Raw genomic sequence first — 13,301 nt, forward strand, 5'->3', positions numbered from 1 at the left:
CCAAAGCAGAATGTCACCCCCGCAGCTCAGACCTGGAGGAAGAGCCACGGGCAGATAAGAGAATACATCACAGACTGCTCAGTTCTTTGATGTGGACAACTTTGTCACTAGTCCAAACTGGCTTGCCCTTTGGACACTGATGTTGTACGTTTGATGCTTTTGTTGTACTTGGAAAGATTTTGGCTCTGTGAAGGTCATTATTTACAATGAAGACTCATATTGAACATTAGATACTGGTTCAACAAATTTTTGTTCTGGAAACTTCTTTTATTATTAGAAGTAAGAGAGCTTTCCAAGGCTAACCTCCTTTTACCATGCAAAGCAAAATTATTCCTAGAAGAAGTCCTCACACCAACTATTCTGAACTGCTTTTAACACGACCCCTGCTCTACTCTGTTTTTATTCTGTAGTGTTCTAGATTCTCAGAAGTGTGATATTATTCTATCTTCCATCATGCCTAAGGCGTTGTGGCTGGTAAGTGTCCTCTTAGAGATCTTCTGCATATTTCACACTCCTTCTTGTGAATATGAAGGAAGGGAGACAGCTGAGCTGTCTCTGAGAGAACTTGACTGTGGAAGAGCCAGGGGGCAGGGAAATGGATATTTCACATAACTTTGTTAGCTTGCCCTCTCCCGTTAAAATCTGGTTCTAAGTCTAGAGGAGTCTACATACCTGGAACAGGCATCCAAGCAGATAAGATATGACGTGAAAGACAAGACAAAATACTAGTAAAGCACCAATACTCACTCGACTATAAGTATTAATGTTTTGTAAAATGTAACTAATGAAGTAGAAAACTATATTTGAACAAATTTAAAACTTTTATTCTGAAACTGAAAATTTCTTATTCAAATCAGAAACTATTTATTCCAGTTAATCAAGAGCATAAATATTTAATTAGAAATTATATAGTGTCCAGTTGTACAGTAGTTACTAATAGATTAATAGAAAGTCATTGTAATTCCAAAACATCAAGAAAGAGAAGGAACAAATAAAATATAATCAAAGCCAGCAAAAGACAGAAAAGGAGATTTGCTCAGGTGCTTTCATGTCTGTACACACACACACACACACACACACACACACACACCACACACAACACACACACACACACACACACACACACACACACACAGAGTGCCAGTTTTACCAGGGATCAAGTTAAACATGATTGGTTCTCATGTTTAAAGGAAAAGCTTTCCAATTATATCAATGCTGTTGACACATCAAGAAAACGATGTAAGGAATGTTTTAAGTGCTAGAGTTAACCAAGATAGACCAGAAAAGTACTAGAAACAGATACTGCTTGTGTCTGTAATGACCAGCGGTGGTGACTTGTGTCTGTAATGACCAGTGGTGGTGACTTGTGTCTGTAATGACCAGCGGTGGTGATTTGTGTCTGTAATGACCAGTGGTGGTGATTTGTGTCTGTAATGACCAGCGGTGGTGACTTGAGTCTGTAATGACCAGCGGTGGTGATTTGTGTCTGTAATGACCAGTGGTGGTGACTTGTGTCTGTAATGACCAGTGGTGGTGATTTGTGCCTGTAATGACCAGCGGTGGTGATTTGTGCCTGTAATGACCAGCGGTGACCACTTGTCTCTGTAGTGACCAGGGGTGATGACACAACTGACGTCACTTTTCAAATGTTTGCAGATAGGATAAGCCATGTTATAACCAATATTTTACAAATCTCAGATTTTTAGAGGCTTCCTTAGAAGTGGTCTCATTTTCCTGGTGAAAAGGACAGGCAAGAAAGGCAGAGGAAGAAGGTCTGTAGTCTCTTCCTCTAGATGGGAAATGGGAACACTAGCAACATTTTACATTAAAAACAAATCTTAGAACAGAGCCTCAGGAACATGTAAGTCATCCATAATATCTAACCCAAGGAGAAGAGAAAAGAAGAAAATAGAAAAACTATTTAAAGAATAGTGCTGATTACAATAGATGAATAATGGATCAGGAAAATGTGATATATATATATATATATATATATATATATATACACACACATACATACATACATATGTATATATGTGGATGTCAGGCTCAGAGAAAGGACACGTTTTCTATTATATGTGGGAGTTCTAAGTTATAAACAGGTATGGAAACATACATAGGGTCATATGCACATAAATAAAATATTGTATAAAGTATGGTGTTTGCAGGGGAAAACTGCAAAGGTGTAACTCCTTTGAACTACTAACTTATGATTCAACAAAATGAAACATGCTGTCAGGAGGTGGCAAGTCAAGGGGAGGACAGAATGGAGAGAGGAAAGATGGACAAATACAGTCCTAATATTCAATTCCATATGTGAAAATGGAACCATGTAACTTGGGAGATGGTGGGGCTGGGAAAGATAGCAGAGAACAATGGGAGAGATGCCATTGACTGGGAAGCTTTGTATTCAAAAACTGGTGTGTTGAATTTAAATCCCTCTGCACACTGTTTACAGTTAGTATTTTTAAAAAGTTAAAGGGAAGTTCCTGAAACTTCCCACATGTGACAGAAAACATTGATCTAAATGTCCAAGAACCTTAGCAAACTCCACATAGACTGACGAACGCGGTACCCCTGGATATCTGATAGTCCACCGTAAGAAGATAAAAACTCTGGGAAGCAGGGGAGCAGAGCCAGACTTCCCTGCAAGCCTCATTTCTCACATGGCATCAGACTCATAGAACTGCTGGCTTCAAATCTCAGCCCTGAGATCTCAGCCTCCTGAGTAGTTAGGATTCCATTCCTGAGGTACCAGTACCCGGCTTATTTTTACATTTTGAAAAAGTGATAACAGAATAATCTCCACTTAGTTCTCCACAAGAAAATTATGCCCTGTCTATATACAAACACACATATGTATCCAGAAATACATATGTATGCACATGCACATAGTCAGACCTTTTAAAATAGACCTTTTAAAAATAGTTACTCTAAAAATTTGTCAACTCTTTGCTTTCTTTTCATTGAATTTTCTAGTTGATTTGGCAAATGGAATAGGGCTCAGAAGTTAATTTTCCCTCCATAATAACATAGCTCGTGTTGCAAAACCCTACCCCAAGCTCATGAAAACATATCTGAATGCCCTCACATATCGGGGGGTGGGCAGTTTCCACCCCCAGGACTGGCCTCTGGGCTGGTGAATGGTTGATGTGTTTACTGGCAATGAGTCAGGGATCACCAACCTGGACTGGCAAACCTAGCCTCATCCTTGCCAGATCACCAGATGCAACTCCCAAAAGGCAACTACTCTAGGGACTGCACTTTGAAGTGTTGCCCAAGGGCAGCTAATAACCAGCCAAGCCCTGCAGCCAAGGCCATTGGCTGGTGAGTCACCCTCTTTCTCAATAATGCATTATAAAAGCTTTGCTTTCCCTGCAGATCCTCTGAATAGGTCAGCCAGGACCCTAGGTGCACCATGGCTGCACTTGGCATCACCGTGGCTCTGTTGGTGTGGATGGTCTCCCTCCTGCTCATATCCGTCTGGAAGCAGATACTCAGCAGCTGGAACCTGCCCCCAGGGCCCTTCCCCCTGCCCATTGTTGGGAACTTTTTCAATTTGGATTTGAAGAATGTTCCTAAGTCCTTAAACAAGGTAAGAGAAATACTGTTGTTTTAGGGACAATGCATTGGCAATTATCTCTCATATGAGAGTTTTAAATTGCTATCAATACCAACCTATTATGAATTAGCTGAATTAATATCAGTGTCCAACAGTAAGACCAGGGTCTCTTGTCCTGTACACAATAGGGTGATGAGGACAAGTATTGGCAAAATGACCACAGGAAAGAGACACAAGAGCCACTGTCCCCAGGGTTGCTGTCCAGGTAGAAAGAGGGTGTCCCTGCAAGTAATGCAGCCTCTGTCCCTACATCAGGCTAGGTGAAGACAGCCTTTCCCCAGACGCCTCCACAGCCAAAGTCATAATGATGCCTGGCAGTGTTCTTCCTGACCCACTCTGTGCCGACCCCACAGCTGGCAGAGCGCTTCGGGCCCGTCTTCACTCTGCACCTGGGTTTTCGACGTGTTGTGGTCCTGCATGGCTACAAGGCCGTGAAAGAGGTGCTGCTGAAATACAAGAACGAGTTCTCTGGCCGAGGGGAGATCCCCGCGTTCCAGGAGTACGCGAACAAGGGTGAGTCCACCTCCTAGGCAACAAGGGGGGGAAAGTCCATAGGGACAGTGCCAGGCCCCTCCCAAGTCCCTAGGGACAGTGATGTAGCCCTCACAAGTCCAAAGGGACAGTGACACACCCCTCCCAAGTCCTACACATACAACAGTAGTGACGGCAGGGACAGGATGAAGGCAGAAAGACAAAAAGGGGGTTGGAGGACTGATCTGCTGGTGGAGAGCTAGCCAATGAGCACACTTGTGAGCCGAGCTGTGAAGCCTGGAGCAGGTTTGAGAGGTCAGACCACTGCCTCGACAGCACTTGGAGCCCTGCGAGCTGGCCATAGAAGGGCTCAAACAGCAGCTCTGTGAGAGGCCACCCCACCCCCTTCCATGTCCTCGGGCTGGCAGCTGTATCCAGGGCCCTGACAACCTAACCCTGGGCTCAATACAGGGACACCATGTCCAGACTGTCCCTGGGCTGCAGTCTCTTGTCTCCAAATAAGAAGGGAATGAATGTCTCTTGCAAACTATTTTAGCTCCAATTGTGATATTAATATAGATGCTCTGTGTTTTGCATGTATCCATGGTAACCTTCCCTCTGTGAACTCAAGTAAACATGCTTGCTCGTGGGGAACCGGGGCCCAAGTGGCAGAGAGCCTTGGGACCCCCGACCCCGCTGATGCTCCTCGCTCATGTTGCATCTCTCTATTTCTGCCTTTTCTAATTTTCTTCGCCCAGTACCCTGTTGTGCTGCCTCCAGTTGTGGTTAGCAACACGAAAGTGTCAGGTACTGACTTTGAATGCTGACGTTGAACCTTTAAACAAAAAAAAAGAAAAATAGAAAAGACCATTTGGTGATGACCTGTGCTTGTATGAAAGGTGCTGTGAAGTTTGCATTGAGTAGGAGCTGTGACTTGTTTATCCCAGAATGCCCAGTGCCCAGCAAGTACCTTATAGACAGCAGGTACCCACATACACTTGTTGGAGGAGGGAGGAGGTAGGGAGGAAGGGACAGGGGCCTCTGGAGTACAGGAAGCACAAGGTGCCAGAGACTCTGCTTGGCAGGAACAGAGTGGGGCTGTGGCGGCCCTGGACTGCTGAAACTCATTGCAAGCGACGCAAGTCTCTATTAACACTTTCAAGGACAAAAGAACATGGTTTTATTTTTTATTTTTGGGTCCGGTCGTGGGGCCTGAACTCTGGGCCTGGGCGCTGTTCCTCAGCTCTTCAGCTCAAGGCTGGAGCTCTGCCACTTGAGCCACAGTGCCACTTCCGGCTTTTTTTGCTTATGTGGTGCTGAGGAATCGAACCCAGGGCCTCAGGCATGTAAGGCAAGCGCTCTACCACTGAGCCCTTCTCAGCCCAAGAACATGGTTTTAGATGTGTTAATTCCAAATGTTTTCATGCTTGAGAATCTAGCAGGCCACATTCTGGAGGAGGGAAAGGCAGGGTAGGACTGTGTCCTAGAAGGCTGCTGAGGGGGAAGTGCTCAGTCTTCCCAGCTTGAGGTGCCCACAGCCGAGTCCGGAGGCCTTCAGAGCTTCGTGAACGAGATTGCTGCAAAGCCGCAGTGCCGGGAGTTGAGAAGTTTCTAGCTTGATGGTTAAAATCCATGGGAACAGAAGGCCACACAAGAATTTTGTTGATAGGCAGAAAGTGGCTAGCTCTCTTGATTTGGCTGTGGGGGTTTCATTTTTGTTTAGCATGGAGAAGACTAGCGGTAAGTGTAAAACCAAAGAAAATAAACTGCCGCTAAGACGCAGACATCCAGGAAGGGTTGAACGTGCCAGAGAAACAAGGCCTGCCCCTTCCCTTCTTGGGGACTTGTTGCACAGTTTCACATCACAGCTGGTACTGAGCCTCTGATGAGGTCAGCCCAGTCCTCCTGTTTCTTTGAGACTTGTGCAACTGGAGTAAATTCTGCTGGCCCCTATTTTTCAGGAGTAATTTTCAACAATTCTCACACCTGGAGGGATGTCCGCCGGTTTTCCCTGAGCATCCTCCGAGACTATGGGATGGGGAAACAGGGCAATGAGGAGCGCATCCAGAGGGAGGCTGGCTTCCTGGTGGAGGAGCTCAGGAAGACCCAGGGTGAGTATTCCCAGGCAGACAGAGGGAGGAGGGTCCTGGACAGGCCCCGAGAAGTCTCTGAACACCTGGAAGTGGTAGGCAGCTACTCTCCTCCAGGAGAGAGTGATGATGCTTCTCAGCACTGCTCTCTTGATTCATTTCCAGTTCTGCTCTGTGATGGAGCAGGATGCACACCAAGTGTGACTGCTGCGCTCTAGAGAGCACTGAACAGTGAGGACAGTGTTGAAGGCCCTGTTCTCACAGGGACTGGTGCGGACTCAGTGGAGTCTGAGGGGTTGGCCAGCCAGCCGTGGCTAGTGTCCTTCCCCAACATGGGCTCCAACATCTCACCTGTTTTCCAGGCCAGCCCTTTGACCCTACTTTTCTCATTGGTTGTGCACCCTGCAATGTCATCGCCGACATCCTCTTCAACAGGCGTTTCGATTATAATGACAAGACGGTTCATAGGCTCATGCGTTTGTTCAATGAGGACTTCTACTTGCTAAGCACTCCTTGGCTCCAGGTAGCTCTTTGCCTCCTTTTACATTCATCTTTGGTTGTATGGTGTACATTAGAAATAGAGGGACACTTTAGGTCATATGGGATAGACAAGGTTAGGCAAGCCGGAGAACAGGAACATGTCAGAAAGTGTTTGACTAGATAGCTCCAGGAGCCCTTCTATGGGGCCCTGAGCATCTTTCTCCTAACCTAGGCATGATTTTCTTTCTAAACGAGAGCATATTTTCACCACAGAAGATATAATGCCTGGGAGAATGATGCCCCCCTCCCCATGTCTGGTGATCTCAGCCATAAATTTATGCTTGAAGGTTACTAGCCCAGCACATAAAACCATGTAGCATTCAGAACAATGATACAGTAACATATTCTTGTTCTTTTTAGCTTTATAACAATTTATCAGGCTACCTACGCTTCCTGCCTGGAAGCCACAGAAAATTGCTTAAGAATGTGTCTGAAATAAAACAGTACACACTTGAAAAAGCCAAGGAACACCTTCAGTCCGTGGACTTCAGCTGCCCCCGTGATGTGACTGACTGCCTGCTGGCGGAAATGGAGAAGGTATCTGCCACCGAACATAGGGTGGAGGTGGTGGGGCACATGTAGTTTTCAGACGGAGGCCATATCCCACTGGCTAGCATCTAGACTGTCCACCTTTGTTGGTTTTTGATGTGCTTGTATTTATAAAGACACATTTTGGCTCAGCATGACCACTGAACTCTTCTTTGCACTCCTGGGAGGCATGGAGAGGGTGGACAGGCTGGTGGATCTCTCCTTCAATTTCCTCCAGGCCGGATAGGGCTGGCACTTATTCCCCAATAGTGCTGGACTTCCTGAGGTTCTGGCCCTGCTCAGATTCATGTTTCTGTAACCCCTGGAACTACTCTGGCTCAGATTGGTGAAATCTCTAACACCCTTCTTACAACATGTAAATTCTCGCTACTCCCCCACGGATGGCTTCTGGAGCGCAGAATTCCTCCTTGCCCTGGCCTGAAAGCACCAGCTTCCGGGCTGGGAGAAGAGTCTCTGCCCAGCAGCTTGAGGGTCATTAGCAGAGGCCAAGTGGCCTCAGTTCCCCCAGGACAGCCCTAGCTCTATTGATGGAGGCAGTTCCGTAGTCTTGGTGAGGAGCCTTGCCCTCCCGTTAGCTTGTTTTCTGGGGTCCTCTGCTTGCCTAGCTTTGAGGTAGAGATGATCAGATCCTGGTTGAACCAGGAGATCCTGCCGCACCTCTGGTTCAACTCTGTGAAGAGCAAAAGACGTCACTTTCAGCACCTGGGGACAACATTTTACCCAGTACCTGTCTGTCTCCTACTCCACAGGAAAAACATAGCAAAGAGCCTGTGTACACACTGGAAAATGTTGCTGTGACCTTGGCAGACCTGTTCTTTGCAGGGACAGAAACTACCAGTACCACTCTAAGATATGGGCTCCTGATTCTAATGAAATACCCAGAGATTGAAGGTATGCACATAGAAACCAGAAGCCGGTGTGTCAAGATAGAGTGTTTGCTTGGCTAGTCTCATGCATTTAGACCTCACGGTCAGTGTACAGCTTCTTGTTCCCTTTCTCAGGATCACAGAATGAATTCCTTTAAGGAGACATGCCCCTGTGGTGCCTTTGAATACTGGTTATTCCGTTCCTCACCAGAGCCTTGGGATATGAAAAAGAAAAGCTGAATACTGACGTGGACAGAGGCCACTGGCCTGAATTCTGCCTTATAGATAACCCATTACGACTGTGACAACAGCTCCAAGGGAGCCTGGGCTTAGGCAGAGCTGGGTTCAGGAACAAGGCTGGAGTTGTTGGGACATATTACTCCACCAGGGTCTTAAGTTTTAGTTTTAATTATTAATTACGAGGAATTTCCAATCGAGACATAAATATGACAACTCTCCAACACTCATTGCCAAATTAAACATGTATTAATATTCTGCCTTGTTTGCTTCAGAGATCTTGAAAGGAAGCATGCTACAAAGCCAGCCAAGCCCCACCAACTCATGCCTCCCTCCCTGTTTGCCTGCCGTGTTTCAGGATTGCTATGTATTATTCCTCAGTACATTTACAATGAGCTGAATACCAACTCATATCTTTGCTGAATACAGCTTAATAATTTACCTTGTTTCCATACTGTAAATGACATATTGAAGTTTGCTTTTTCAACTAATATTTTATAAAATCCCTTGGGAAATCTCAAACAGAGAAAGTCAGAGACATTTTCCAATGGTTCTGTTACCTTTAGCAGAGAGGGGCCGTCAGACTTCAAGAGTCTGTGGCCATGTGTAATGGGATACACCTTTGGTTCAAGTTGCTTTGCAGTGGCGGCCACCCTAAGCAAAAGGTAGTGGTGAGACTCAGTCTCAAAACAAAACAACTGGTGGTGTTCATGCCTATAATACTAGCTACTCGGGAGCCTAATATCTGAGAAAAGCCAGTCATAGCAGCAAAGTTCATGCAATCATCTCCGATTAACCAGCAAAAAGCCAAAAGTGGAGCTGTGGCTCAAGTGGTAGAGTGCTAGCTTTGAGCACAAAAACACGAAATACATCAGGATCAGTGCCCAGGCCCTGAGTTCAAGCCCCAGGAACAGCACGCATGTGTGCATGTGCATGCACACATGTGTGCATACACACACACACACACACACACACACACACACACACACACACACACACACGCTTCTGGAGCCTAGTTTGACTGGTGAAGTATTTGTGTAGCATGCTCAAAGCTCAACCCTGACAGCATATCTAGTTACATTATTTACCTCTTCATATAATTTTGGAGCATCGAGTAAAGCAGCCAGGGGTGATAATAACACAAGTATTTCCCTACAAGGAAAACCTTTCAGCTCCTTTTTTGTTGTTCTTTATTCTTGACACTAACTGGAAAAACCATCATTCGGTAAGATAATGGATAAGAAACTTTTTGTTGACTGAATAATCTCACATCCAGGAATGTGAGACTTTAGGTCTTGTTGACATTTATAAGGAAATTATCCAGATTTTGAATTACCTGGGTACCAAATTTAAGATGTAACATAAATGTGACATGTGGTGAGAGGGTGATTGGACAGATGTGTGCATGGATGAGAGGTGCATGGATAGAGGGACAGGCATGTAACCGAGGGGTGGGCAGGTGAGTAGGAGGGTGGCATGAAGATGAACGGGCAGGTGATAGGTAGATGAGTGGGTAGATGGAAAACGGATTAGATACACGGGAGGATGTGGGTGGGAAATCATCTTATTCATCTATTCTCACATTTTTATTAGCACCAATTAATCATACCAAGGGGTTTCCTTTAGACATGTCCATATGGGCATACAATTTACTTTGATCAGGATCAGCTCTTTAAATGGATCTCATTCATATCTTGGCAGAGAAACTTCATGAAGAAATCGACAGGGTTATTGGGCCAAGTCGCGTCCCTGCCGTCAAAGACAGGCTGGAGATGCCCTACATGGATGCTGTGGTGCATGAGATTCAGAGATTCATCAACCTTGTGCCCTCCAACCTTCCCCATGAGGCGACACGGGACACCATGTTCCGAGGATACCGGATTCCCAAGGTCAGAGACAAGATGAAATGCCTCCTGTGAGCCTTGTCCTGATGACTGGCTCACCCTTGGCCTGCTGGGGTCCAGACAGGAATTCCAGGGCTTCTGTCGTGAGGGTGACTGGATGGTGGTCCAGGTCAGCACTCCCACGCTGTGGAGTGCCACTGCCAGGGACGTTCTCGCGTGACGTGGTGACTAGAGAAATGGGCATACTAGGAGAGTACATCCCTAAAGGAGGCCTGGAAATCCTAGCACATTCTAACCCCAGGAGCCAAAATCACCAGCCAAGACCGGGTTTTTGTCCTGTGAAGAGTTTCAGGTTGTTATCTCATTTAGGATTGACTCCTGGTTGTTTTCCGTCTAGTCCTTAACTAAACAACTTTCCTAACTAGATATTTAATATCCTGCACTATAAAAATCAGATAATCTTTATTCATTGGGACTTCCAGGTGAAAGACCATATTTTCTAAAGCTGACTGACCGATGCGTCTACTTTTTCTAGGGCACAGTTGTAATTCCAACTCTGGATTCACTTTTGTATGACAGCCAAGAATTTCCAGAACCAGATAAATTTAAGCCAGAGCACTTTTTGAATGAAAATGGGAAGTTCAAGTACAGCGACTATTTTAAGCCATTTTCTGCAGGTAAGCAGGGTCCCAGAGTAGTGCTTTTCTGGGTCACATCCTCCACTCCTCATTTCCACTCCTTGTCTGTCTTGCCATCACCCCAACATGGACCACACCCAGTCCTGCCATGCCCCGGTTTGTATGTAGAACATGATCTGAGCATGTTCCTCCCTGTTCAGAGAAGTTAGATTACATTTTTTATCAATGTGAGGTTTTAGATGGATTTGTTTTCCTACATTCGTTAAACTGTTTCTATTTTACCATAACTTAGTAAAAATGTCTCAAAACCATATTTCCTAATTCCTCATCATTCTAAACAAGGCTTACTAACCAAAACAAAACAAAAGCCCTGCAGCCTTTGATTCCGTAGTCTCTTTCTCCTTAGGAAGTAGCAAGGCCTTCTCTGATATGACTGGGTGCCTTGTTCCCTTGCCAGTGCCTCACCACGGTTCTGGTGAAGGAAGCTCCTAGGACCAGCTTGATAGATGAACACCTCCTGTTTGAACGGGCTTCTAACCTCAATCACTGCCTTTCCTGGGGAATCAGGGGGAGCGTTAGATGTTTCCTTCTTCACTGGTTGGAAACAATTTCCCTAACCTAATGCTGTTTTTTAAAATTTGATTTAACACCTCTTTATTGTAACTTTTAATTTTTATTTATCAATACTTTATTCTGACACTAGTTATTGCAGCTGAGTTCTGCATGATTGTTGTAGTATACAAACTGGTCCTTGAATAAGTTACTAATATTCTTGTGTTTTGTCAATAAGATGTTTTGTGCTTCTCATCGTCTGGGAGGGTGTCTTCTGCTTTAGGCTGTAGTTGCCTATAGCCCCTCCTGCTCTCCCTTTGAGGCCCTACTATTAATAGTGTTAATAACCTCTGGAGGCTCCCTTCTTGTCTCATCAGTATTGTTACTTCTAGGAAAACGAGTGTGTGTCGGAGAAGGCCTGGCCCGCATGGAATTGTTTCTGCTCCTGTCTGCTATCCTGCAGCATTTTAATCTGAAGTCTCTGGTGGACCCCACGGCCATCGACCTTACCCCGATGGCAGTTGGCTTTGGCAGCATCCCTCCACACTACAAACTGTGTGTCATTCCTCGGTCAGGACTGTGAACAAATGTACCCCAGAGACCACTGTCTGGGCGACAGCCCACAGAGCCCCTCAGTGTCAGGAAGATGGGCAGTGCAAGTGGATGAATTAGATCAAAGGAAATGATTTCCAAAGTTGGTATCCATGCAGTGATGCCAAGTCCAAGGTAGATGTTGTGAAGCTAAACTGTGGATCTGCTCCAGGCTGTGTTGAAGTCTTATATTTGAGTAGTTAAGAATCTGTCACTGTAAATTAAGCTCAGTTTTTTGGGAAAAAGTAGTGACTAGCCCATTCACCACAGTCTATTCTTATAAAAATGTGACAAAAAAGAAATAGGGACAGTCTAGGTTGGCAAAGGGAGAAGTAATATTGTTTGGGTAGGGTTTGTTAGCCTTGTCAAAAGCCAATCATCTTGCCTGGAAGTTATTTCAGAAGTTATTTCGAAGCTATTCCTTTGGCTTCACTTTGAACAACATTCTCTCCTAAGGTAAAATATGCACAAAAATGCAATACCACCACTTGCTATTATCTCTTAAATATTAATATATGACTCTGTATTTGGAAAAAATAATTCTACGATGTAGTCCCTCACGTGAACAATGTAAAAATGAAGAGTAAATTAAATGCTGATGTGAAATGGAAGAGGAGTTGATAACAGCATCCTGACCCTGTAGGCTGGCACACATAGCATGCTCTTGCTGTGGATAACATTGCCCCTTTCCCTAGGGATGGGAGAGCGACCCCTCTCCAGTGCACACACTTCCCACCTCATTGAGCTGGCAGTGCAGCATCTCCCAGCCTGTCTCTGTCTCTGGTCCTCCTCCCTCTCCCTCAGAAGGCTGCCTTATGAATGGGCCACCCAGATAGTTCAGAGTGATCTCCTCATCTTAAGGTCCTGAACTCAGTTATGTATTCAAAGGATCATATCAATAAGAGTAGGATATGGGCATCTTTGGGGACACTGTTCTGCAGACCACACCTTCCAGCTCATCCTCCCGGGACACTACTGAGGCTCAGAGCTGACAGACAGGCTGAAGGGACAGTCACTCCACAGAAAGCCCTTGCATTTGTCACCATCATATGTCCACAGCACAAGACTGCTTTCAGAAGAGTGTGTATCAAAATGTATTTTAATTTGTCTTGGGTCAGGAAAGCATCAGCTTAATAGATTCTAAGTAATGAGGGGGAACTGGTGGGGCGGGTGTGGGAGCCTTTGGGGCCCCTGTCTAACTGACTGAAGTGTCTTTAAGCACTAGTCCTCTGAGGCTGACATCCTGGTCAGCTGCTTCCTCAGTGGTTTCCTGAGCCTGGGTTGTGACAGGCCTGCTGTCT

At 45.4% G+C, this 13,301-nt stretch overlaps 1 protein-coding gene across 1 annotated transcript; it reads left to right on the plus strand.

Moving 5' to 3' along the window:
• Window positions 1-3,381: 3,381 nt before the first annotated feature.
• LOC138822588 (cytochrome P450 2E1) lies at window positions 3,382-12,611 on the plus strand. Its single transcript, XM_070015411.1, has 9 exons — window positions 3,382-3,595; window positions 3,976-4,135; window positions 6,055-6,204; window positions 6,546-6,706; window positions 7,084-7,260; window positions 8,022-8,163; window positions 10,077-10,264; window positions 10,755-10,896; window positions 11,802-12,611. The coding sequence occupies exons 1-9, from the start codon at window positions 3,419-3,421 to the stop codon at window positions 11,990-11,992; spliced, it is 1,488 nt and encodes a 495-aa protein (XP_069871512.1). The 5' UTR covers window positions 3,382-3,418; the 3' UTR covers window positions 11,993-12,611.
• The last annotated feature ends 690 nt before the right edge of the window (window positions 12,612-13,301 follow it).

This window comes from Dipodomys merriami, unplaced genomic scaffold (assembly GCF_024711535.1).
Source record: "Dipodomys merriami isolate MVZ:Mamm:240054 unplaced genomic scaffold, mDipMer1.0.p SCAF_1120, whole genome shotgun sequence".
NCBI lineage: Eukaryota > Metazoa > Chordata > Mammalia > Rodentia > Heteromyidae > Dipodomys > Dipodomys merriami.